General features: G+C 38.2%; 1 protein-coding gene across 6 annotated transcripts in view; it reads left to right on the top strand.

Moving 5' to 3' along the window:
• Positions 1 to 25,122, top strand: part of GRB10 (growth factor receptor bound protein 10) — a 144,878-nt gene extending 119,756 nt beyond the window's left edge. For 5 of the 6 annotated variants that reach the window (XM_050970361.1, XM_050970356.1, XM_050970357.1 and 2 more), the window contains 12 exons: positions 1,070 to 1,226; positions 6,946 to 7,061; positions 9,075 to 9,149; positions 12,219 to 12,356; positions 12,883 to 12,993; positions 14,257 to 14,355; positions 15,786 to 15,863; positions 16,518 to 16,670; positions 17,514 to 17,580; positions 18,569 to 18,656; positions 21,090 to 21,183; positions 22,012 to 25,122. In XM_050970361.1, the coding sequence (XP_050826318.1) occupies positions 1,070 to 1,226; positions 6,946 to 7,061; positions 9,075 to 9,149; positions 12,219 to 12,356; positions 12,883 to 12,993; positions 14,257 to 14,355; positions 15,786 to 15,863; positions 16,518 to 16,670; positions 17,514 to 17,580; positions 18,569 to 18,656; positions 21,090 to 21,183; positions 22,012 to 22,158 (1,323 nt within the window). In that variant the 3' untranslated portion in view covers positions 22,159 to 25,122. The remainder of the gene's footprint in view (positions 1 to 1,069; positions 1,227 to 6,945; positions 7,062 to 9,074; positions 9,150 to 12,218; positions 12,357 to 12,882; positions 12,994 to 14,256; positions 14,356 to 15,785; positions 15,864 to 16,517; positions 16,671 to 17,513; positions 17,581 to 18,568; positions 18,657 to 21,089; positions 21,184 to 22,011) is intronic. The other variant, XM_050970359.1, reaches the window with a different exon arrangement.
• The last annotated feature ends 1,145 nt before the right edge of the window (positions 25,123 to 26,267 follow it).

The raw sequence follows: 26,267 nt of genomic DNA, 5'->3' as shown, positions 1-26,267 counted from the left end.
CAGAGTTGTTTCCCTCCCCAGAAACAGTCCCCATAGCAGGGGCTACGTGACAGGTAGGGTACGGCCGCCCCTGACGCCGCCGGCACCCCGGGCGCCCAGCCGCAGGCTGCAGAGGGTCGGCGGAGGCAGAGAACTAACTCTCAAGAGGCAATCCCCATTTAAAATGCCATCTTGTTCTTCCGACTGCTGCCTTTTACGTGCCGTTGAGGTAAGATTTTCCATATCGAATTACCCTCTAGGTTTTTGTTAGACTATCCTTTTCTCGCTAGGATGCGGAGCATTTTAAACACGGAGTTGATTTAAATCTGGGACCTGCACATTTGCCCGGAGAAATAATTTTGCGGAAAGTGTCTCTCGCTTGAGCAGAACAATGCAAAGAGGAAAGCATCTGTATAATTCAGGAGGTGGGGGAGAAGGTTCTTGACTTGTTCTTTCGTCCCCATTGATATTTAGGATGCGCAGCGTATGCACATTTGGTTTCAAACTACTTTCAAGCTAGGATCAAAAGAGAAGTCAGGGCAGGGAGAGAAATGTGTGGACTGTGCTAGGTAATTGATTTGCTGGCAAACTGCGAGTGGGACTTCCCCACACGAAACAATCAAAAGTTAGTGGGGAACAAGAGAGCCATTTTTAATCTTTGGGGTCTTGGCCTGCTCCTCTGTGAATGTTCAGAGGCCTCTGATGGGATCACAATGAAAATTGTGTATGTTTGACTGGATGTGATTTCTCTCGCCCACTGTTGCCAAAGTACTCTCTCGACATTGTTTCACATTTGCTTACCTTACACAGTTTTATACAGAACCTGCTCTTTCACTTTTCCTGTGTACGTGGTCATATTAACCCTGCTGAATCTTTGTTTAGTGCAGGGATGTGTTGGGGAGGGGGGAGGGGAAATAGGTCTAGGGGGCACTGAGAGAAAGTGTTATAAAGTGAATCATCCATTTCATTTGTCCTGGCTGCCAAGGTGCTTGGAACCCTCACACCAAGAGGATGATGCTTTTCTACAGTAGCTGTGTGGTTTGCCTATGTTCAGAGCTGTTGATCTGTAAGTGTACCCTTTATGTTGCAGGATGTAAAAGTCTTTAGTGAAGATGGAACAAGCAAAGTGGTCGAGATTCTAGCAGACATGACAGCCAGGGACCTCTGTCAGCTGCTCGTTTACAAAAGTCATTGTGTGGATGATAACAGCTGGACTCTAGTGGAGCATCACCCTCATCTAGGATTAGGTAGGGAATGGTCAAAGGGGTGGCATGGTTACCTGGGAACATAAAAGATGTGTAATTCATATAAATGTGCTTCCAGACGGAACGTTTTCTTTTCCACTGCTTTTATTTGTACAATTAGCTGAAATCACATACGTGCTTTCTGTGTATTACAATTTGATGTGTTAAGCGTTTAAGCCATTTAAAGTCCTTCCCTTATTTCCCATCCTCTGTTTTTTTTTATTATAAAAAAAAGAAGAATTGTCTAATCTTCACGCTAGCACTCTGTTGCTACCTTGCTGTGTCTGAAGCTATTGCAAATAAACAGCTTAGGCAAATTAAGCTTGATCCTTAGAGTACAGTCCTATGAAACAGCTCAGCTCATCACCAGCTGGGAGACCTGGGTGAACAGACTCAGCCTTACATACCTACAGTAATGCTTATGAAAGCTAGACATGCTGGCGTGGGGGAGGGGGTTGGCTAAACTTGATTTCAGGCAGGGAAAAAATGGTGGCACCACCCGCAAATCCATGGGCAATTTCTGGACCAGCGGTGGTATCTGCTCTCCATGCAGCAGCTCCTCCACCTGATTGAAATTAAGGTGTCATGGTTACAGTTTCAAGAGGAAGAACCGTGGGGAATTAAATAACGCCGTGAATTGGTTTAATTACAGTACCTGAAAGGATCTCATGTTATTCAGTCTTGCTTTTCCTGTTATTTTGTGGCACTGATTAGTTACAGGGTTCTGCTGTGCAGCTCGCCACAGCGTATTGCTCAGATAATGCTATCTATAATTCTCCATGGCATACAATAACGCTTTAAAAAGTGTAGCATTTGGAGTATTAGTCAATATACTTCATGGGGAATGTTTTTTCTAGAAAACAGAGGAAGGCAAATCATAAGCTGCAATCGCCAGCCCTGGAATTGTGAATGCTATCTGTAGCTAACAGAGGGGGTTTTATGTCTAAAAATATAATTCAGAACCCTTACGAATAAAGAAAGGAAATGATTTGCTGGAAATGTGATGCCCTAAACCAATACTGTTAAACACTAATAAATTCACTGCTCCGCAGACTAACACTTAAAAAAACCCCAAAGACGTAAGATATCCTGATTAGTTAATGGTTTTATTATCTCTCCTAATGTAGAAATATATGAAAAAATTAACACGAAACACTCACTGGTCTGTGTCTGTGATACACTTCCTATTCTGAGGACATAGGATGAGGTGAAGAATTAAGGTATAAATTACAGAATCTTTATCTCCGTAGCTTAATACGCCACATGCACTTCTAAAAACTTTTGCAAATATTCAGTTTTATCAATGCTCATTAAACTACCAGGCTCTTTTTCTATATTCTCTTTCCCATCATTGCTGATTACCAAGGTATTGTGTAAACAGAAGCCTTCTCCTTTGTAACCAACATCCTTCTCCTGCCAGATTCATTCAATGATGCCACAATTCAGTGTTTGTGACATCACAATAGCTTCCATGGTGACTAATTGTGCTGTCAAACTCTGGTGTGTGACATCTCTGAATGAATCGGGCAGGAGGCTGATTAGGAAATCAAAAGCTTCTGTTTACACACAAATAACTTGGTAATTAACAATGATGGGAAAAGAGCAAGATACTTATCGGGCTGCATTTATATACATGGGGACCTGCCTGCCTTGGACCTCTGTCTCACACTGAAGCACAAAGCGGGCCCCCAGAGAAGTGGGGTGTGCAGGTTGGGGCTTCAGCAGCCACCAAACTTGGTTCCACAGGGACGGTCCCAGGGCTGTCCCCTGGAGGCCATGCAGTAGATCTGTGTGAGAAGTAACACAGCCTTTGGGGATGTAAAGCCAACAGACAAAAAAATATTTAAAGAATTCAAAAAAGTGTAATTATACAGATTTCGTATATTTGAAAGGATGAGGACAGAAAAGGGAATAAATTAGTTGATTTAACAGGAGACAACATTATCCAGTTTATTGAATTTGGGGTCTTAAGTATATATCTTCAATAAACTTTAAATACCAACTTTCATGCTTCCACCAGTGTTGGTTGCAGTTTGAATTTTTTATTATTTGTCTGCTTATTCCTAGCTCTTCTGTAGCTTCCATGCTTTCCTGTATTTTAGAGACTGTCAGATCAAGGTAGTAATGTGACTGCAACCTGGATGAAGTTATCATCAGGCATCTGATGGTCCATATTTGTTCCTCTAGATATAAGATTGCTAGTATAAGTATGAAACAATGGTGAATAAATACATAGTGTGAAGAGAAATATGGTTAAAGAGCAGTCAGAATTGTGTGTTTCTAGAAGACATTATTTCTTATACAATACATCCTTGCTGACTTAATACTCTAGGTGGTAGTCTTGAAGCCCACCAAAAGAGAGGAGTTCCTTCATTTAGTTCTCTGTGTTTTCTCCTCCCTGCATTTTGCCTAATAGTACTTCCCAAAAGAGCTTGGTTTGCAGAACCCATTCATTGTTTTACTATTGAACAGACTGAGGACAAGATGAAATTTTTGAAGCCAGCTGCATATTTATCATTGCTTTGGTCTTCGAGGTCCCACTTCCCACCTCACTGTTCATTTCACACACATAGCCAAGTATATTCCAAAGAGAATGTGTGCTTACACATGACTTTAAACACCTATTTGACTGCACAAAATATCTGTGTTCTCACTGGAAGCAGTGATGTGACAAATTGCCCTCAGACTTTTTTGATTTTGACATTTGAAAGTGGTTCCTGCTGCATCGTACCGCTAATATCTAAAGCACATTGTAGTCAATGTTTAAGCAGTCTATGAAATTTGAATTGGTCCCATTATTTCATTTGCTACTATAAGTATACCTAACTATATTTATAAATACCACATTTATAAAATGTGGTATTCTCCCTATGTTCTATTCCATACTTAACTATCATCAATTTAGGATGGGGACAGAGATCTATATATCGGACATTAACAAAAAGAATAATGGCGAAAATGTTCACATGATTATATGTGCCTGGACACTGAAAGAATACTTCCCTACCTACACACTTCATTTTTCGATTTCCAGAATTGACTGTACACCTTACTAAATACAATTCAAGCAGGAGAGAATGTAGAGGACTCTGAAATATGTGAGGGTTAGAAGAAAGCATTGCTGCAGTTTTGTACCTAGATTTTTTTGTTAATGTGCATTGATTTCCCTTAATATGAGTGAATTGAAAGTGGAACAGTTAAGCACAGCGCTTGCTTAAATCCAAAATCAGGGCAGGCTCTTAGATACAGGGGTCCACCTGTCATTTGTACAGTGATTCTCTGATTGGGAATTTTGGGCTATGCCTGTGAGTTGTTCATGATGGAATCCAACTCCTTTTCCCACCTTGTATCACTGCTACAGTTCAGTAGAAGTTCTGATAAAAATGCAGATTAACTTGGGTGGGGTGGGGGAAAAGTCTGTTCCAGGAAGTGTGCAGAGGAGACTGAGTGGAGCCTATCAGATAAACTGAAAGGACACATTTCTGGTCACTTCAACAGCAATCCCACTTGAAGACAGACTGACCTATTGAACTGAACTTAGCAGGCTGACATCTGTGCTTCTAGTTTTTTATCAGGAAGCTCAAAGCAGGGCTGAGGCTGAGTTTCTTATGTGTTAAGTTCATCCCATACCAATCGAGTGCAAATTGCCAAGTACTTCCCAAGTGTATGTATTACTATGAAGTAATAGCAAACTGACCAGAACTAGCTTCTTTTTTTACATGCACATGCTATGAAGTGCTGCACCTTTTCTCCAAGATGGCTTTGACCATCAAAATGAAAATATAAACATTAAATCAGTAGGAGTATCACAACAGAATCTCAGAAGGGTTTTGATGTAGTAACAGAATATATCTAGGTCAGTTGTCTAAAGCATCTAACAAACAGGCACTACGTATATTTACACAAACTAAACCTTGAAATACAAAATCAATTGACAGATGTTCATCTATACTTCATTTCCTCAGAAGAGAAAAAAGAGTTTGTCCCTACCAGGCAATTTTTAATGTGTTAGGAAAGCAAAGACCACAACTTTGGGTGGTGGCAGAACTAGACTGTAACAGGACGTGTGATCTTTCGGCGTTCATACTGTGATAAAACTTCATACCAATGTAATTAAATGTTTTTTGGAGGAAGCATAATTTAAAAAATAGGCCCTTCACCCTCATAGGCCTATAGTCTTCATCACAATATGGAGGAATTTTGACTTCACCAGTTGCTTAAAAACCATGATAGTAGCACCAGATTAGCAATACCTGAAACTTTATCCGCAAAGCCCCTAGAAACATGTAGGTTTAGATGATGAATGCTGAGGTGGTGCCAAATGTCTTTTATTAACAGCCACCCTGTAGTAGTATTGTTGTGCACATTAGTCAAAGAACTACCCCTTCAAAGTGGTGTTACACCTGATGCACTAAGAAACAGCTCTTTGTTTGAGAGTAGCCCACTATAGAGGCTTTTCAATGTTAACCCCTTTGGAAACACAATCTAGAGCAAGGCTGGACTTCACAAATGCACAGTAAATGCTGAAGTCGTCAATGAGCTGGTGATGACTAACAGCCTAAGCGAAAGAGAAAAAGATCATGGCATCATTCAGTCATAGGTTAAATTTTCAATCAAAGAGCACCACATAATCTGCTGAGTTCAGCAATTCAAGTGATATTCCAGAGCTTGCTCTTTTTGAGATGCCAATGACTGCTTGCTTTCTATCCTGAAAACACCACAAGAGAACTTGGATGGCATTCTGGCATTTCTTACTGTAGGAATACAAGCATTGCAGGAACACAAAGTGGGTACGGGACTCTCCAAACTTCTTTGGTCAGCAAGTCACAGGCATTTTGTTTAAAGTTTTTCAAAAGTTATGTTTTGTTTGACCTAATTTTTAAATTTTGTGTTATATAAGGCATGAAAGCACTGACTAGTTAAAACTTTTGAAAAATACCTAAATATTTCCTGAGAAAGTTCTGAAGACTTGTCAAGATAATGAGTTCATTAAGTAGTGCACACTTAGCCAGTTGCCTTCTTTCGAGTTACTGCTTTCAGTGAATTGGGTTTGTTAAGCTATCTGTTCATGCTTTGATGTGCCATTCTTTTGACCAGAGAAGTGGTGGTTATGGGCAGTTACCTTGTAACCAAATCTAGAGCAGAAAATTGCCCTGTCATGTGTACAAAACATTTGTCTCTGTCAGTATTCCTGTAAAGTAGATCCTTTGACCTCTTTCATAATAAACCCCATTGTCTAGCATCTACAATAAAGGCCTGAAGTTCACCTTGAAATGGACTGGTTTTATAGAGTGTGATCAAATACAACACTGTATTTCTGTGATAGTTCAAGACCTAACAGTGGCCTTTCTGTAACTTTTTTCCCTTTAAACCTGTCCACCTTGCCAGTTCCACAGCACACAACCAGTGCCAAAAGAAGAGGTTTGTCTCTATTCTTGTACCTACTGCACACACACAAAAAATCTATTGTTTTCTCAAAAGTCTGTGCTTATGAAGTCCTGATATTGGAATTCCTTGAAGAACACTGTTGTATAATGGTAAACTTTGTAATACATTACAAAGTAAAGTATTGCCTCATGGCAATATGGTTTGAAAGTCAGAATGTGTTTTGCTAATTTCTTAAAAGTTAATGGAATTACACTGGGTTGTTTTAACTTCTGTTCTTAGTTGGTCTCATTCCTGCTGGTTGGCTGTGTGTTAACATCGTGTTCTTTTTCCACAGAGAGGTGCTTGGAAGATCATGAGCTCATAGTTCAAGTGGAATCCACCATGGGAAGTGAAAGTAAATTTTTGTTCAGGAAGAATTACGCAAAATACGAATTTTTCAAAAATCCCATGGTGAGTCTCATTACTTAGTTGTTTACACCACAGAGGGGTGGATTGCAGTAACATTGCTGGGCACTGTTATGTCTTAAACGTTTATTATAAAAAAAACCGGCAACCAACTAACAGAATTCTTTCCAAAGAAATTTTAACCAATGTTTAAATTGCTTGTACTTTCCTCCTAGCCTAAAAACTCCAGGTGATTTCAAAATGTTGTTTCAAAATGTCTGTAGTTACATTGGAGAGTGACCAAGACAGGGAAATGTTCATTAGTTCAAGAAAAACAATCAGAAGCACAATTTACTCATTATCATCAAAGTTACTTGATTCAAAGCAAATTCATCACATAACAAGCAGGTATCCAAACCTTTCAATTTCCTACTGTAATAATAAAACACCAAACCCATCTGGGTGACCCCTAAAGCACTTACTCAATGCAAGGAATTTCCAGTTTTTTGTTACATATATCGAACATTGTTTCACCTATGGCACCTGGTATGCTCTGCCGCCTTTACTGATCACAGTAGCTTGTCCTCTCTATATCCCTGATATACCCATGCTTGAATAGTACTGCGTTCCATACCTGTTCCTGGATTTTTAAGATTCTTTGATTGTTGTAATTTTAAGCTGGTTACTGTGTAACTGCTCATCTGAGGAAGACTTTTTCACATTCTATGCAAACAATTATGTTGGAGCAGACTGTTGTCATGAACCAATGTCAGCTGGTGCAACCAATTGAGATAGCTGAGGATGGGTAATCCAGAGGTGGTTAGGTAAGGACAGATTTTGGGTCAGTCAGGCATCTGTGGTGCAAGAAGGAAAAAAGATAACACGAGGTCGTGTTTAAACTCATTGCTGAAGTAACTGTGGGTGATAAATTCATTCCTTTCCTTGTAGATTCAAGTGCACAGTTGCTGCATCCTCACACGTGTGCTTGCATGTACATTTGTCATCTGCTGGTGCTTGTTTCAGAGTCTGTGCCTTCACTTACTCTGTGAAAGGTTTCTGTACATGCTAGTTCCTAGCATGTTCCTAGTTTTTCACTTCTGTTGATCTCACCATCTGATAACCCATGAACATCTGAGCGTTGTACAGAAGTTTTGGTATCATAGGAGCTAGAGCATTAGTTTCATGTGGTATATTTTAATTAATAACAGAGCATGGGACTAAAACCCAGAATGCTTGGCATTCAGTCCCAGGCTCCTGCAATCACAGAATAAATCATTCTTGTGGTGTAAGAATGCGAAGGCTCCCTATCCGTTGCATTAGCTGTTGCCATATGGCACTGTTTCTCCTCAAGAGAGGCTGGTAAATGTTAGCTTTCATAACTCATTGTGCAACTTACCTGGCAGAAGGGTGATCCCTCTTCAGCCCTTCTCTTTATGCCCTAAAGACTGAAATTTATATTGCCTGAAGAGTGACAAATGTTCTAAACTGGAAATGTTTTTGTTGTGATTCATCTTGTTATAATCAGTCATTGTTTTATTTCAGGCATTTCTGGATGTCTCCATGCTTCAAATAATGTTTAAAAACTTTAAGAATGATTTCCTGTCATTGCTGTGTATAGTAAATTCAGTGTACCAAATTATACAGGAATTTTAAAACATAGCAGATGAAAGGGAAACTGGAGGAATAAATCTGAAGTCAAGTCATTGGTGCAATAAGCAAGGAGTCACTGCATACTCAGCTTGCAGGACCATTCATCTTTATTTTCCCAAGAAAGTAGAGTCTGTTAGAGATCCCCAAAAGTCCTTGGTAGAAGGGGAAGTGAGAGGAAAATGCACTTAGGAAATGCTGCATATCAGATATTTTAAAAACCCACAATGTGTCTGCATGGGCATCTGGTGAGCAGAAGGAAGGGAAGAACTGCACTTGAAAAGCCCTAGTATTACTTTCTGTATCAGGGAATCTCCAAATTGATTTAATAGTGATAGTTCAAAAAAATTAATGACTGGAAGAAAATGTCACTAGTTCTCTGTAAGTGTTTCAATATAATGTGACTTCCAATTGTCTCCTTTTTGTGTCTAGAATTTCTTTCCCGAACAAATGGTTGCCTGGTGCCAGCAAACAAATGGCAGTATCCCACAGTCACAACTTTTGCAGGTACTGTAAATTATCTGTATGGACAAAGAAGGTGGAGGGGGAGGGGTTGAGAGGCAGGCAGGCAGGAGGAGAATTCAGAGGTGTGGGAAATAGTCAGAGAAAGACCAGTATAGTGAAGTAGCATATGGGGCTAATGTTGAAAATACCTGACAAAGATCTTAACCAGTGGCATTGAGGTGCAAATTGTAAACACAAAGTATTCATAGCTATGGTCATACATATTTGTTCCATTAATACTCAGCTTACTCTGTGGGTATCTGGTTTAGCCACCTGTTGTTACTCGCAAACAGTCTTGGCAGGAATATTTCTAGAAAAACAAATATACCTTTTATAAAAGGCAGAAGAGAAGTACTCTTCTGTACTCCACATCTTAGCACAGGAGAAAGTGTAAAAATGCAAGTGGATATTAGAAGATGAGTTTGAGATGATGAGAGGTTTTGCTTTTGCTTTTTATGTCCCAAGAATTAACAGTAAGGACCAACTTCCCCATGGTTCAGCCACTAGCTGCTCTTTTGTATAGAAAAATAATGCCCTAAGAAGTAAGTGCAAGTAGAAATTTGTACACAGTATTTGCCAAGTAATCCCATTTAAAGCTCCCCAGGTTAAATTGCAGGGGTGTGTTCTTTATGCATATGTATTAGTAGAGTTGTGCAGTCTGTGTGGTGGTGGCATGTGCGCTGCATTTATGCTGAAGTTCTGGTGTCACTCTACAGTTTCTTGTTTGCTCATAAAGGAACAGGGGTGATGGGCATAGTTGGTTGGCCTTCAAGGATAGTGCTGGAAGATGGGCTACCTCTATGACCAGTAATTGATTCACTTAAATCTCTCAATTTTACCACTCCAGTCTAAGCCCCATAGTCTACAAATCCTTTTCACTTCACTTGTTTTCTCAACCTCTGGACATTCAACTCCGGAGCAAAATTAAAACAATTTATTAAAAAAGTACTGTACTAAGAACATATGACCATGATACCTGGAGGACAGTATAATGAAAAACAGGCAAATTATAAAGCAGAAGCACAAAATTACGAAGAATATAAACATTCAAATAACTGATTTTAGCTTGATTTCTGTCATTTTGCATGTTTTTGAATAGGCACTGACTCTCTGTTTAAAGACAAGTTTCCATTGACTTTTGATCCAGTGCACTCATTTTGTCCCACAACCATAGCAAAGTCCATTAAAATCTGGTTCCACATTCACTGAAAAGAATTTAAAGCATTACTATACACTTACATCTGGGAAACAATCCAAAAAATCAAGTTAATTTCTGGAATTATAAATGAAAGTCATGTGCAATGAGGTTGTAATCAGGAACCAAAACTGGCATGGACTGGTATTGCCACAGACTGGTAAGAAGAGAGGTCTTCACACCTTGAACCCTTCTTCCTGTATTTTAAGTGGAGATTGGATTTGCTTGTTAATACAAGCAGCAGGACAAAAGAGCAAGATGTTCATGAAGGTGGAAAAGTTTTGAGGGTAACTCAAGTGGTAGCAAAAGGAAAACCTTACAGCCTTGTGAGGTATGAGTTTGCTTCTGGGAAGGCTCAGAAAGGTACAGTCCTGAAGAAGCAAAACTCTTGGAGGTTAACAAAACAAGAGGGTAGGGAAAAGAGGGCGAGCATATTCCCTCTAGTTCATTGTTTACCCATAAAAAAACTATTTGCATTAAAATTTTTTATTAAGTTCTTCATTCTTTTAAAAACCACACAACCATTTTTCAGAATTTCAATGGCAGTTGTAATTTATTCAAGGTAAACCTCCTGCAGTCTAGTAGTCATTAGGCATGTTGCCTCTGAGGCCACCTTAGACACTGAGCAATTTTGCTGGTTTTAATTACACACACGACAGGGAAGAATATTAAATATCATCTCATGATATCATGTACTTCATTAAGAGATAGTATTTTTAGTCATGACCATAGCATTAAAATCAGTGGGATCTGTTTTCCCTGGTCTCGACCTGGCTATGACATGCAAAAAAGCTTGCCATCTTAGTTTACTTTTGTTTTAACTGACTGGACAAAAAGAATCTGTTCTACTTTTGGTCTTTCCCTTTCACAGCTGACAAGTGGATTCAAAGTACAAACAGCAAGAAAATTGATTGTTCTTTCCCATTCTGTTAGATGAGCTGAGGGGGAGGACTCGAAAAAAAAATTAGGGTTTAATGGAAGTAAGAATTCTGACACAGGGTGCTGGTTTTGCTTTTGTTTCCTATGAGCATTGTCCCTACCAAAACACAACTTTGAAGAATTGCTGAGACATCTAGGCTAACCAGGTTAATGCATTTTTCTTCATACTTGTTGAATTTATTAATTTGGCATTTAATGTAATGATCAAGCCCTCTGTAATTTAAAAACCTGGCCTGTTGTAATAAGGGAGCAATCCATCAGTTCTCCTACCAAAATTAATTCTTCCTTCCTGTGATATATCACAAATCAAATTATTTTGTATGTGGTTCCTCTACTTATGTCAAGAAGTTAAATGCTTTTCAGTCCTGAGGTCTGGCACTTACTTGACTACTCTACATTTCATTTTCAGTTAAATACTCTGTTGTCTGTTATCCCTCTTCTCTTGGGACAACTTAAAATCCCTAAATAGGCTCTTCCCTTTGAAAACTTGAGGATAAAGATGGAGATTTTGGCCAATGTTTCCAAGCTAGACAATATGCCAAAATTGCTGTGACAAGGTATTATTTTAAGAATTAATAAGCTTACTTTCTCTCCCTTCAGGCCAGGTGCAAGACGAATGGAATACAGAGAAGCAGTAGCTTTTTTGAGATTTAAGTCTTGATGCAGAGAATAGGAAGGTGTCAGTTGCAGGAGGAGATGGCCAGGTAGATGGCATGGAGGAGCAGGAATATACATTTTAGTCACAAATCAGATTAAACGTGTAGTTCATTTTAAGCTTAGTGTGAAACTGTACCTCAAGTCAGCGAAGTGATTTGCCATTTCATTCTCTGTTCTACAAATACAGTGACAATTTTACAATTCATCCATAGGATACATTGTATCCTACGGATGAACATCTTTTAAGTCTTTTTCTGAATGAACATTTTCTTCTCCAACAGAACTTTTTAAACTCCAGTAGCTGCCCTGAAATTCAAGGTTTCTTGCATGTGAAAGAGCTGGGCAGGAAATCATGGAAGAAACTGTTTATGTGTTTGAGGAGATCAGGACTTTATTGTTCTACAAAAGGAACTTCAAAGGTAAGATTAAAAAAGAAGTTGCACAATACCAGCATGTGAAAGCATTTTCTGCTTTTACAGTGGGTATTTTTTTCTGTTTTTGAAAAATCTCCACACAGTGTTCCCATTTTTTTGTTCCACAGAGAAAGACAAGTAAGGCATGATCGAATGACAGTGGAGCCCTGGGCTATCAATGCATGAACACAGCCATAGAGTTTCATTATAAAATAAAAACAAACCAGCCAGGCAACATCATTGTGGCCACTAAAGTTGTGCTAACTTCAGATTTCTCTGGACCAGTGTAATAGGCCAGGCCATTTTTAATGTGATGGGTTCGCATAAGTATTTTGTGAGCTTCCTGTACCAAGCACTTTCTTCTGGTAGGCTGGTATTTAAGGGGTGTGTGCCATGGCCACTTGAGGCTGCCTGGGAGAGTAGCAGTGTTCATGCACTGCCCTCTGTTGGAGGCTGAGCCTGAGAGACTGCAGAGCTTGCACATCTTCCAAAACCCTTCACTTACCTGTGCTAAATCATGTTATTTCCCCAGGAGCCAAGACATTTGCAATTGTTGGCTGACCTAGAAGACAGCAATATCTTCTCGTTGATAGCAGGCAAGAAGTTGTACAATGCCCCTGCAGAGTATGGATTTTGTATAAAGGTAAATCTTCTCACTGAGTTCTTCCAAAGTTCCAGATGTTGGTAGCTCAAGAGTCAGCCCAACCCCCAGCTAAATGGGATTTGTATGCAAAGCTCTGCAAGCCTTTTCTGTCACAAGGACTTGATCTTTAACATCTTTCATTTGGCAGGCATGTCCTGTGAATCTTGTCATCATTTTTTGTGACACTTTTAACACTTTATCTGGTGCTCCTTTGGTTTGGGAAATTTTTGTGCAAGAGCAGCTCAGAGCTGAAGCATGGTGTGTTTGTGAGATGGCCTTGGTTCACCTCAGAGATGAAAGCTTTTTCCAAGTTCACTAATCAAACAGAAAAGTTTCTGTGGACAGTAAGCACCAAAACTATATAGCAGCAAAGGATCAAGCTCTGATGGGGTGCAATTTTATCATTATTGTGCGCCAGAAATTTGCCTTTATTTAAAGAGGAAGACGGTCTTGGAAACATGAATGTAAGAATAACTGTTTGCCTTTGAAGATTTTTAAAGCTGTTGTGCTGAAAGATTCATTTGGAAAGTATTTCAAAGGTTTGAAAAGTGTAACTTTCTGAGAAGAAAATAAGGCTGGGAGCTGATTTTATGACAGTAGTGAAGTAGTCTCCTTCCTAGCAGCCGTTCCAGAGCTAGACAGCAGGAGTTTGCATCAAAGATGGAAACCTCACCGGCTACAGGACATATCCTGAACTGATGGAAGCAAAATTTCAGTTACCCTCAGTTGTGGAAACTTCTGTCCTTCATTTCAAAATGGGGGTTTATAAAAGTTCTCACAGATTTGAAAACAAAACAAAACAAAACAAAAAAAAACCCAAAAAAAACCCAAAGCAAAACAACAACAACAAAGCCTAAAAAAACCCCAACAAACATAAAAATCCTCTAACTACCAAACCCAACAAAACTAAGTTCCTGGGTCTGGTTCTAGCAGGGCCTGAGTACCTCATTCCTAGAAACTGCTAGGACTGCAGGTTATTTCAAACCATAGAATCACAGAAAACCCTGAGTTGGAGGGGACTTACAAGATCAATGACCCCAGCTTCTAAAAGTCAGGAGGCACCAACATTTGATCTTGGTGGACCCAGCTGAAAAAGTTATTTCTTTCAGAGCATGCTCAGCCTCTCCTGAGCTTTAAATTCAGTGTGGTGGGAGCTTTTTCTGGCTAGTTCTTTAGACTAATACCTGCCCTTACCCTGCTTACAGCTTACAGTGTTGTTGGTTTTCTCATGAATGTATCTGACTTCCCTCTAATGCTTTAAAGCCAAACAGAGTGCGAAATGAAACCAAGGAACTGCGGTTGTTGTGTGCTGAAGACGAGCAAAGCAGGACATGCTGGATGACTGCCTTTCGACTCCTCAAGGTAGCTAATCTCTTCTACTATTGCAAAGCTACACCCAGAGTTAAGTGGCATTTGTTATTTTGGTAATGAGAAATTACCTATATGTTCTTAAATATTATCTGCTCCAAAACAATATGGATAAGAGCAACATGCCAAGCAGACCTGTCCCACCTAAGAATTTAGGCACAGGACTAAGATCTATTCCTTCACATATTAATCAAGTACAGTTTTAGTTTGGGATCCAAATTTGAGATATGAGAATGAATTAAAAAACTTGCTTACAAGGTGTTTTCAAGTTATCATAAAGCTAAAGAAACTGTTTTCATAATGGTAAGTGGTTCTCTTTACTAGAACAGCGTTTCTTTAGCAATATTTTTCCTTTTTTTTTTCCATTTTTCTATTAGAAGAAGTAACAAAAATAAGTAACCCTGTATCTGGGTGAAAGTTAATCATATCTGAGAACAATGAAACTTCTTGATAATATGATAGAAGGCTTCACTGCTTTTTGAAACAAAATCAGAATGGAGGGAACGGAGGCGAAAGCTGACTATTTGGTGTTCTCTGAAGGAGAGAACTTCCTGATCTTCATAGGAAAATGTGCATAAATTCTGGTTTGGTTTTAAGTCTTTTTCTGAATATGCTGCTTTAAAAACTACAGTGTTTTTCTTTCTACCTTACCACGTCCTATGTACTGAAAAAAATTACTTTGTTTTTAAGACACACCAAAAGATGATTAAAGGTGTACAGTCAGCAAAAAATAAGGCTTTGCCCCAAGGCTGTGTCCATTACACTCCTTTTTATTCACCATCTCATTTAACTTTCCACAGTCCTATATTGCCCTTTTTGGAAATTGTGGAAACTGTTTCACTTAGAACATTCAGTAAGCAATGTTGCTCTCCTTCAGCACCATGCCTCTAGGGAAGACACCGAGTAGGTGTTTACCTATCCTAGCTACAAGTGTTGCTAAAATTCATCATGTTCAACCAAGGGCATGACTGGAATTCAATCACCTTATTTTTTCAAGATGACAAAAGTACCAAGTGATAGTGAAATTTATTGAAAGAGCTAGTGAATTAGAAAGGTTCTTATTTTTCATCATTACGAAAACTGAGTTTGAATGTCTTCTGCAAAATTTCTTTAAAGTTCTCGAGGGTAAAAAGAAGGGAATTAATATGTATGTTCTGATCTTGACTGAAAGCTTGTTTTCTACAAGGAAAACATGGTCCTAGCTGAGAGTGGCAAAAATAACCTGTGTATATCACTCAAGATTTTATTTTTCAGATAAAACTTTTTGTGCATATTTACTCTTTGCCACCTGCCAATCACTATTACTCAATACAAATGTCTTTGGGACCTTGGTCCAGTGTAAAAGTGGTATTAAGAAATCACTGCACTGTTTTTTTACTAGGGCCTATATTTGAATAATAATGTCCTTGTGTTTCTGTTGGCAGTATGGAATGCTACTGTATCAGAATTACAGAATTCCCCAGCAGCGAAAAGCCATGCTTCCACACTTTTCCACTCCAGTAGTAAGTGATGAACTTTACCTCACTGATGTATGATGTTGGAAAAGACACATTTGCTCTTGCATTTTAAAAGTGGAAAATTTTACGCTAAGAAATGTAAATTCAGCATTGTGTAACAAATCAATGTAAAGTTCATGTTTTGCATGAGTGCAGCTTCCGTGGTTGGCTCTCCATTATCTTAGGCTTACATGATCCACATGATTGAAAAATCTTGGCTACGTCACGCTTTTTGAGATGTACGGCACAGAGAGACATCTGGCTGTCTCTGCAGAAGCCAGCTTAGGTCTGGCAAAACTAACATGTAGATTTCCTGAAATATGTTGGGCCAAGAGCTGACTGTTAACTCCCTAAAACGGAAGAGCCTATATTTGGATCCCAACTGGCCCTGAAAATGACTGGAATATAGTAATAGGGCAAGTGGGCAACTTGAGCAAACAGATTTTATTCTGAGCCTTTGAATTGTCTCACTCCCCTACAGTCAAAAAAACATCTATTTTTGTGTCTGTGAATCTTCTGAAAGGAAAAAAAAATATGTATTTTCTGTGCTGTTGAAGGAGGACTTTGGACAGTCTTCTGAAACCAAAACAGTTTGAAGTGAAACTCTCAAGCTGGTTTTTCCTTTCCCTGTTTTTGAAATAAGTGAAAATTCCTTTTCAGAGAAGTGTATCTGAAAACTCACTAGTAGCAATGGATTTTTCGGGGCAAATAGGAAGAGTTATTGAAAATCCTGCTGAAGCACAGAGTGCTGCCTTGGAAGAAGGACATGCTTGGAGGGTAGCTATCTTCTCTTCTTTTCTATATTTGCAATCAGTAAGTGTCTGTTGAGAGCCAAAACACAGAGTGTGCTATGATGTTAGTGCAGTGCTGGTCACAGTATAGCTTAGCTCCGACCTGAACAATCACACTGCAAGCATGCAGATCTGAAAGTCAATATCCATCTTTAGCAAAACTGTCACATTCACAACAACCTTCTACCACTGCTTCTCTGTCCCCCTAGTGTCCAGAGGAAAGTTGAGGGGGAAAGCAGACCCACCAGAACTTTACTGCCAGTTTGCAAAACCAGTCTCTGAGGAGGAATATGTCAAATTAAATGCTTCCCCACATGGAAGAGGCTGGGGCTCTGACTAATGGCTTGCTCCCAGTAAGTTTAATTGCAGAATATACAAGAGGCAGGACCTCTTGCAATGAAAACTGATGTAACTTGTTTATAGTGTCTTGTGGACAGACAGCTGCAGTACAAGTTTTCACACATGCTCGTCTTTTAGGGAAAAGGAGTCATTACTGAAGCATAAGCTGGTGCTTTATGTACGGGAGGGAAATACTGCTTGATTTACTGAGTGCCTGGTGTTTTGCCTGAGCAGAAACATATCAGTCTTTTCTTTTTTTCTGTCTTTTTTTTTCCTTTTTTTTTTTTTTTTTTTTTTTTAAGATACTAAGCTTTCATCATTAACATCTGGCTCATGTTTTAAGCCAACTGAAATGAGCTGCTGCTTGTAGATTAGCCCCCTTCAAAGTTGCATTTCTTTTTCTCATCCTTGCATTAAATCTGCCCAGCCCCCAGTTTCCTGTAAATTTAATCTATATTGCATGTGCACTAATTCTCTTCTCCCGAGACGTTACTGTGGATTTAATGGTAATTCATTTTCTCTATAGAAACGTAGCACAAGAATGAACATCTTGGGTAGCCAAAGTCCACTCCATCCTTCCACACTGAGTACAGGTAAATTTTGATGGTTTGTAACCATAGTATCAGAGGTCTCTGTGGGTAAAGAAAAGGTACATTTCATACAGACACAGAGTGCAGCCACTTAGTATGAATGCCTTGATGTCAAATACAGTCCTTAGCAGTAGATCGTGTGTCATTAACATGCCTACCCATAAAGACACAGTAGAAGGAACTTGTTTTCCTTTGATGGCCCACTCAAGCTTTTCTTTAGGACTAGTCTTTTGAAACTTTTATTTTGTGAAAATAGACACTCCGTAAATATTTCCATTTAAAAGAATCCAGCCATTAATTTGCTATTTTGGACGAGGAAAGTCAATGAGTGATCTTTTAATCTTTAAAGAGTAGAAATGAGAGTTTTCAAAAAAGAATTTGTTCCATAATAACTGAAAAATGTAAAATATGCAAGTACTCAACATTTCTTTGAGGCTGTAAATTTATTAAAACAACAGGAAATTTCATATTAATATCCTAGACTTCTTGGAGGAAACACAGCAATTTTCTCTTGCTATTCTGTTAACAGAATTTTAAAATAACATTTGAAGAACAAAACAATAAAGATAAAAATATTGGGGGCTAACTTGACTTTTGAAAGCACCATCTGAAGTGCATTTCTTTATCTGAGATTTAGAGGGACTTGTTTCTAACTCATTAGCTTATACATTGAGTACCAAGGAATGTTAGTCCCAGTACGTTCAAGAAGCTATAAGAAGGCAGTACTATAAGACACTTCCCCTGTTTACCTAATTGTATATCTCCAAATCAGAAAATACATGGAGATATGATGCCTCTCTACTTGGTATATTAAGTACATGCATTTTTTTATGTCGATTCTTTTTTATGTAGGTTGATGGAAGATATTTTATATTCTGTAAGAGAACTATACCCACTTTTAAAATGTTAAAATAATTAGTATGTGGAAAAAAATGGTTGCATGTGTAATTGTTTTTAACCATCTTCTCCCTCTTTTTCCTCTCACCTCCAGTTATTCATAGGACACAGCACTGGTTTCATGGCAGAATCTCTAGAGAAGAATCTCACAGGATTATTAAGCAACAAGGGCTTGTAGATGGGTAGGTATTCTTGTTGCTCAGTATTTATGATCTGACAGTAAGCTTTATAGATGAGAGCACAGCTTATGCTGTAATAGTTTACAGGTTTATGAGCATTTCTGAGTAACCTGATCGTTGAGTAGTCCCGTTATAACCTGCCTGGATTCCAAAAAGTCAGAGTGTGTGCTTGTAGGAGTGGATCCTACCCTTTAATTTGAAAAAAAGTAAAATCTTAAAATACACTTAATTGTCTTTCTTTTTTTCCAAGAGAGGTAGTCAAGTTTTAGATTATGTTAGAATTTGAAAATAGATAATTTTTGTAATATGCGTTGAGGAGATATTTTTCAGGCAAAGCTGTACCTAATCATTTGCCAACAAATTTATAATCAGCCATCCGTGTTCTTCTGCATGAATCAGAAGAGCTAATAGTGCTTGCTCACTGTTTCTGTTCTAGAGCAAAGAAATGAAAGTACCTGTTCCAGCACTCTCTTAAATGTCTGTGGTCATTATTTAAGTATCTTCTGAGCATCTCTGTTTTCCTTATTTATATGGAGTTATGGTTATTGAAGGGAAGTTGCTTGAACTGCATTCAGCATTGTTGATTTGTAGGATGGGAAAGGCATGGTTGCCTTTGATTCATTGTTTTCATTGCTCTCAGGGTTAAGGAGAAAACATCCATGTTGGCTTCACAGGAGACAGTGAAGTTCAAACCTTTTTTCAGCATTTTCTGATTCAGAAGCAACACTAATCTTTCTGAAGACTAAAATTCATTAGGGAAGTAGAAATTGGTAGTGCATATATATATTCATCAAGCACTGTTTGCTTATTTTGGGGGGGGGCTTGTCTAGTCTAAGGCTAGACAGGGGGTTGTACCTAAGCAGGTTCAACAGAAAAGAGAAGCTGAGAGCATTGCTGACTTTTTGTGTTTCTGGTTTTCTCACGTTATAATCTTGGGCTCATTTTGTTTTGTTGCCTCAGGAATCTGGTGGCCCATCCTTCTTGAGGTCTTCATAAATGTGTTCATGTGTTTGATGCTGTGTTAAATTTATGCCTCATCAGCTTACTCACTGTGGAATGTAAAAATTGGTTAGTTTGGCCATAGTAAGTTGCACCAGCAGTGACAAAAGAACCAGGTTATCTATGTGCTCTGAGATCTAAGGATCATGATTTTCAGGGTGGAAAACTCTTGCCTATGTTTTCCTGCTCTGTGTTCACCATGCATGATATGAAACATCATGAAATATAATTGATAGATACCTGCATGAACTGCGGCAACCACAGGGCAGGTATGGTCTTTCTCCTTCACAGAGATGCTAATTTATAAAGGCTTTTGTCCCTTTCCACACATTTGGTCTTCCTAGGATTACAATGGAATGTTCAAATACCATGCATGGTTTCTGAGAGTGGCAAGACATGCCTGTCCCTGACTACTGAACTCACTCTGGTTATGATGGTGCATTTTCTGGTACTGACATTTCTCTATCAGTTCTGAGGAGCTGGAGTAAAATATTTTGAGTTCTTAAGACTACAAGCAATTCTTTCACCTTGGAAAAGTGCGTTCCTTGCTTAGTGGTCAGCAATTAAGAGGCCTGCCCTAGTTCTGTGCTCAGCCATCTCTCAAATCCATTTGTGCTTTGTGCTATAAGCCTTCTGCCAAAGGTATATTCTTTTTTCCTGTGGCTTCAGAATCAGCTTCCTTAGTTCATAAATATCAAGGGGAGGAAACTCAGGGGTTTTTTTCTAGCTTTTTTTTTCCTCTTCCCAGTATGGATGTTAAATAAAGTCCATTTGGGGCAGGACTTCAGTTTTGTGGGTTGACTTAAAAGTTATAGCTACATGGTGTATGATGTTGGTAGCTGTATGCCTAATGTACATTTTTTTCCACATGCTAAAGGGGAAAATGCGTGACTGTTCTAAAGGAAAAATCAGTGTGTGCTTTCCACATCTTGATAATTTGGAAGCTACTTAATTGGTAAATAATTTTAAGAAAGTACTGAGCTGTTTCTGTGCAATTTCAGCCATTTAACCTACACATAATTTTGCTGATACTGGATTTCTGTGAACTGATGCAAGATAATGTAGTGGGAAACAGATTCCCATATATTACTTTCTCATATACAGAAATTCAGATTTTTTTCTAGATTTAAATAATAACATTTTCTTCATGAGATTACATATCATTAATAGAAATAGAGGGAACCTTAAAAAAAGCCTCATAGGTACATTCTTAAGGAAAGAACTACCATCATGTGTCTTGCACTCCTTCTTTTTTCATCTCTTAATGTTGCATAGCCATGGTATAATAATAGAAAGCAAACTGCCAGTTAGAGGAATCACCTCTGAATGCCACTAAAGAAGAGCTCAGCGGTCGCGCAGTATTACCTAGTGGATCTGATTGTTTAGGAACAAACAGATGGGGATATTGAATTTGTTCTTAAAAATGTTCTCTTCTAGATTATTTCTTCTCCGGGACAGCCAAAGCAATCCAAAGGCATTTGTACTTACGTTATGCCATCATCAAAAAATAAAGCATTTTCAAATCTTGCCGGTAAGTAAATTATTTTTGATACTAATAAAAACCCTGAAATTTTAAACCATTAAGCTTTTGCTTTTAACATCTGAGGAGATCTCTTATTAATTACTGATGTAACTTAAAAGGATATTTCCATTAGCAAATATATAAGTGGGTATTCTTTAGAATATTCTTTAATCAGTCAAATGTCTGATTAAAATTATTGGTTAACATTGCTGGAAAACTATTGTAAGTTACTACATTACAGAAGTCTGTGTAATGCACAGAACTTGTTCTCTGTGACTGTCAGAGACAACAGCAGCTGTTGTCTCCCTTCCCACTTAAGCAAACATAGAATAACTTTGGGAAACTTTAAAAAGTTTTATTCTGGAGGTTATCCAGTAATGTTTAGCCTCAAATAACATTACACAGAGATGTTGGAAAACAATTTGATTTTTATCTTGATCCAAAAAAGCGTGAAAAATTTAAGATTAGATAGACATTTTTATTGTTCCAAAACATCTTCTGTTGTTTAGCTGGCCAATTTTACAAAAAGCTAACAAATCCTTTTGGGGTATTTTTGTCTTATCTAATGAATGCCAGTGACGTCTGTACAACTTTCAATTACTCTGCCCACAAGTTTTCACTTTCATAAGCAAAATGTTACAAGTTGGGTTAAGATATGTTTTTTCTAGCCCTGTGCATGGTTTCATAAAGAACTGCAGGCACTGGGTTGTTTATGCAACCGAGTGCCAACCGAGTGCCCATCATTTATGTGTCACACATTGTGGTGGTACTAAGTTTTTCTACTTGTGTATCTCTTCATGTGCAGCCTAACTTGAAAAGGATGTTTTGTTTTCCTAGTGTGAAGATGATGGACAGATATTTTTTAGTCTGGATGATGGGAACACCAAATTCAGTGATCTCATCCAGCTTGTTGAATTCTATCAACTAAACAAAGGAGTCTTGCCCTGCAAACTCAAACACCACTGCATCCGAGTGGCCTTATGACCTCAAATCTGACTCTCGCTGAAGACTGGATTTGATAGAAGAGAAATTGTAAGAGAACGTTGACACTGGGGAATTGGCAGATTTGTAAGTTGGTTAAAAAAATAAATATTATGCACCTTGGGACTCTGAAAGGGATGGATTCGACAGGTGCCAACAGACCAAGATTGCTGGTTTGTCTAACACCTAAGAGTGATTGCTGCTGAGTGTCCCAGCATCCCAAAAATGGGGGGAGGGTCTGTAAAACAATGAGTAAATTTGAAACAAAACTGGAAACTATCTTGGCTGGGCCACTTAACAGGAACAAGTGTGAAGAGAAATCTTTGAAAAGAACTCTTGCCCTGGAATAATCTTGACAATTAAGACTAGTGTGTTTACTTTTTGTATTGATCACTTTTTTTGCACTCCTACTTTGTTTCGGATATTGTATGCAGCCTATATTAGGAGCTGATGTGGCTTTTAAAATTCATGCAGGAGTTGGGTATTAATCTGCACCCTAAAATGTATGGAATGCTTCAGCCTAAAAGGATCTAGAAGAAAATCAAGAAGTGTGTGTGTGCGTGCGCGTATGTCTCAGTACTTCTCTGGAGACCTGAGGTTCAATGATCTGCCGATGTCTTTGAAGAAGCAATGAGGATACAATTCTAAAAGAACATAACACCAATATATATACTCTTAAAACTGTTGACTTGTAGCATTATGGCTGTAGTATGTTGATGGCATATTAGTGGCATCCAGTCATGCAGAGACTGTATTAGATTCTATGCACAAATTTTTATTATTGGAGTGGTGGTTTGTTTTTTACAGCCTTTTGACTGTTTTCCTGAGGAAACTTACTGTTACTAAAAAGAGTAGGACTGAATGACTATACTTGTATTTGAAACCACCATTTTTTGTGAGAAGATTCTTCTGCAGGTAGTCTTAGTATGACAAAATAAAAAAAAATTAAAACCAGTGTTTTTAGCTTTATAGCTCCTTGAATTTTCAGACTGTTTCAAAGAGCTCTTTCAATAGAGTAAAGCTACAGTGACAACGCTCTCCTGGGGATAGGGCATGAGAAGAACTGAACCCTTCTGCTTCTTGTAGGGTCATGAAAGTTTACATGGTGAGAAGGAACATGCTGGGAATAGAAACAGATTTGATTGTGAAGTAACTGCTGGCAATATCATCCACTGAGGTAACTGGTGATCTCTGTGTCATGTGTGCTACTGCTCACCAGTACCTGTGGCTGACAAGCATGTATCTTGCTCTGGTGCTGGTTTGTCATCAGAACTATCTTATTGTTAATGCTTAAATAAATTCTTTAATGTTTACTCAATAACTATTTCTGATGATAAATCAGTAGTAAAGTCAGACAAGTCCCACCTTGATCCTGCAGTTGCAACTAACCATTCCTTCAGCAACTGTCTGAACTGAAATAACTTCCCAGTGCTTAGTGCCATTAGCCACAGTGAGAAGTATTGCACCCTGGGAACTTGCAGAGTGTAGTGCAGAATGGAGCATTTGTAAAATGGTAAATTATCTACACAGGCTAGTTAGTCCTTAATATTTGCCACTGGGTTTTAAATCCTAGCCATCTGAAAGGGTAAAGAAGGAAAACCAATCCTACACTTTTAGGTCTTCATGTAGTGTTAAGAATAGCTTAAGACAAACCATAACCTGCCTGAGTCGTCCATATCAGCTTAAACTATGTCAATGGTATAGAAACACTGTATTTTAGTTTACAGAACACATTTAGTATTTTTTTCCATTTAATGTCTAGATACTAAAAATGAAGAAACTTGATTTTGTTTTTAGTAGAAGCTGTTTTTGTTTTGTTTTGTTTTGCTTTTTTTAATTGTACATAGTGAAATGAGTGTTCCTGCTTTCTAGACAATGTATTTTAAAACCTTGAAATTAAGCTAACTTAAGTCTGACTTCACTTTGCATGCTTCTATTTGGCCCCTATTAGGAGAAAAAAGATACTTGTATTGACTACATTACCAGTTTAATAAGACCATTTATGCTGTAGTTTTAAGTTTTTCTGTTTACATAGCTTAGTGACAACCATGCATTTTTCCCAGTAGGCAGATAGTATTTGCAGTGTTTCATATTTATAAAAAAAAAAAACTTTGCATCTTATTTAAATTGAGAATAAAAGTTTGACTATGAACCATGATTTTTGTATGTAGATGGTTGACTTAGTATTTTGTACTCTTCCCAGCTAAAGTGAGCTGTTTTGAGAAAGTGACCACCTTCAAAGTGGCAACAATCTTACTTAAGCAGATCACTGCTTAGTCTTCTTTCTGCTGGAAAACAGTCAATGCCACCTTAGTTTTCCAACAGATTCAGCTGGCTGCCAGCTCAGAATACCAAGGACTGAAGGACATTTGACTCTTATTTTTGTATTTAAATGACATGAATGTAAAGGGGATGCTCAGGGTTGTTTTGGAGCCTGTTGAATTTTTATCTTTTTGCCTGTGATTTTATTTTCTAAATAAATACTTCATGTAGCAATCTTGAATATGTTGAGAAGGAAAATGCCAAACCATTTTGGTAATGAGGTTACTAGTTAAGTTATGTTACGATAGGTGTTAAAGTACAAAAAACTTTTTATTTGTTAATTAATCTTGAAGAAACACGTGCCTCAGTTTAGATGTTTTGTCTTATCTTTTCTGCACTAAATACCTGACAGTTTGACCAATCAATGCACCTTTCCAGTGGCAAGACTTGCTTATCGTAAATTATATTGTCACAATGCAAGATTTAGTGACTGTAAAATGGAATAAAGTTTAAAGTTTCAGGGAATGCAAAAGGTATTAACTTAAGAGACAAAACCTTTATTCAGTATGCTTTGCTTCATACTGTAAATAGCTTTTTGGCTTGTGAACCTAATTGTAATCTTTCAGGTATTTTTGTACAAATAAGGGACTGATATTCTGTTTCTTGTAATTAGAAATAAACGTTAATACAATGCTATTCATTTTATATTGGAATGAATGTCGTCCTTTGGATATATCAGTACACTGTGTATCTCTTGCCTTAATGCAGGTTATTTGAGTAGGTCATGTTAAACAGCTTTTAAGAAGTGTGAAGAGGAAAACACAATCCCCAAGATACCTTTATTCTGGCTGTTGTCTTTAAGATTCCTATTAGGACAGACTGCATTTTATTTAGCAAACAATTTTTTCACTCCTTTTGTTTGAGAAAAAATACTGGGGTTATTTTGCTATGATATTTACAGTATGCATTTGGGAAGGCTGCTAGAATCATATCAGAAGAACACACTATGACCAACTTTCAGGTCATAAAGTTGTAACTCATTGAAAATGTGCACTCTGCATAAAACACTCTATTGGCCTGATAAAAGTTGGATCAGAAAACTTCTCAATAGTACTTCCAGAAAGCAATTATTTACCCCTGTAGCCCTTGTATTTGAGTGGTCTATCAGAATTTGGGTGGAAAAACACCATCTGCACAAAACACATCTTTACTTAAAAATTCCAGGGGGGTGGAGGAGTGGGGTGGAGGGATTGGTGGTTCTTCTGGCAGGTAGAAAAACAGAAGGTTGGGAATATTTCACTTTTATTTTTTTGGACACAATCCTTTCCTGTTCCCTCCTTGTTAATCCATAGAAGCCATCAAATGCATTCTACTCTGGCTTCTGCATGCTGTGTCTCCATGTGATGTCTCCATATTGCACTACAGCATGAGTTAATTACTATGTTAGCATGATGAAATTCATTCATCAGCACATAGAGGCAGAGAACTTCCTTTTGATTTTGATATTCCTCAAGTTTTTTTCTATCTGGACATGCATGTTACAGTGCTTAGAGTTCACTATCCTGCATGCACTAACTTACTTTTTTCACTAAGTTTATGGGGACTGCAGATGCCTATTTCCTGCTTGGCTAGAGGAGGCCATACTAACATTGAAACTGACTCCCACTATGATCATTAAAAGTCACAGACAATAATTCTGCACAAACCTGCTTAAAAACCCAAACAAACAAACAATAAAAATCAAAACCAAAACCCCACGTTGCCTTATTGTATATATTGCATTTGGAACACACAAGAAGATGGCATTAAAAAAAGGCAACAAGGTAAGAAGATCTCAGTAAGCCTGCCCT

This window comes from Serinus canaria, chromosome 2, assembly GCF_022539315.1.
Source record: "Serinus canaria isolate serCan28SL12 chromosome 2, serCan2020, whole genome shotgun sequence".
Lineage (NCBI taxonomy): Eukaryota > Metazoa > Chordata > Aves > Passeriformes > Fringillidae > Serinus > Serinus canaria.
The sequence above is the reverse complement of the archived record's forward strand: the minus strand, read 5'-3'. Positions and strand labels throughout refer to the sequence as shown.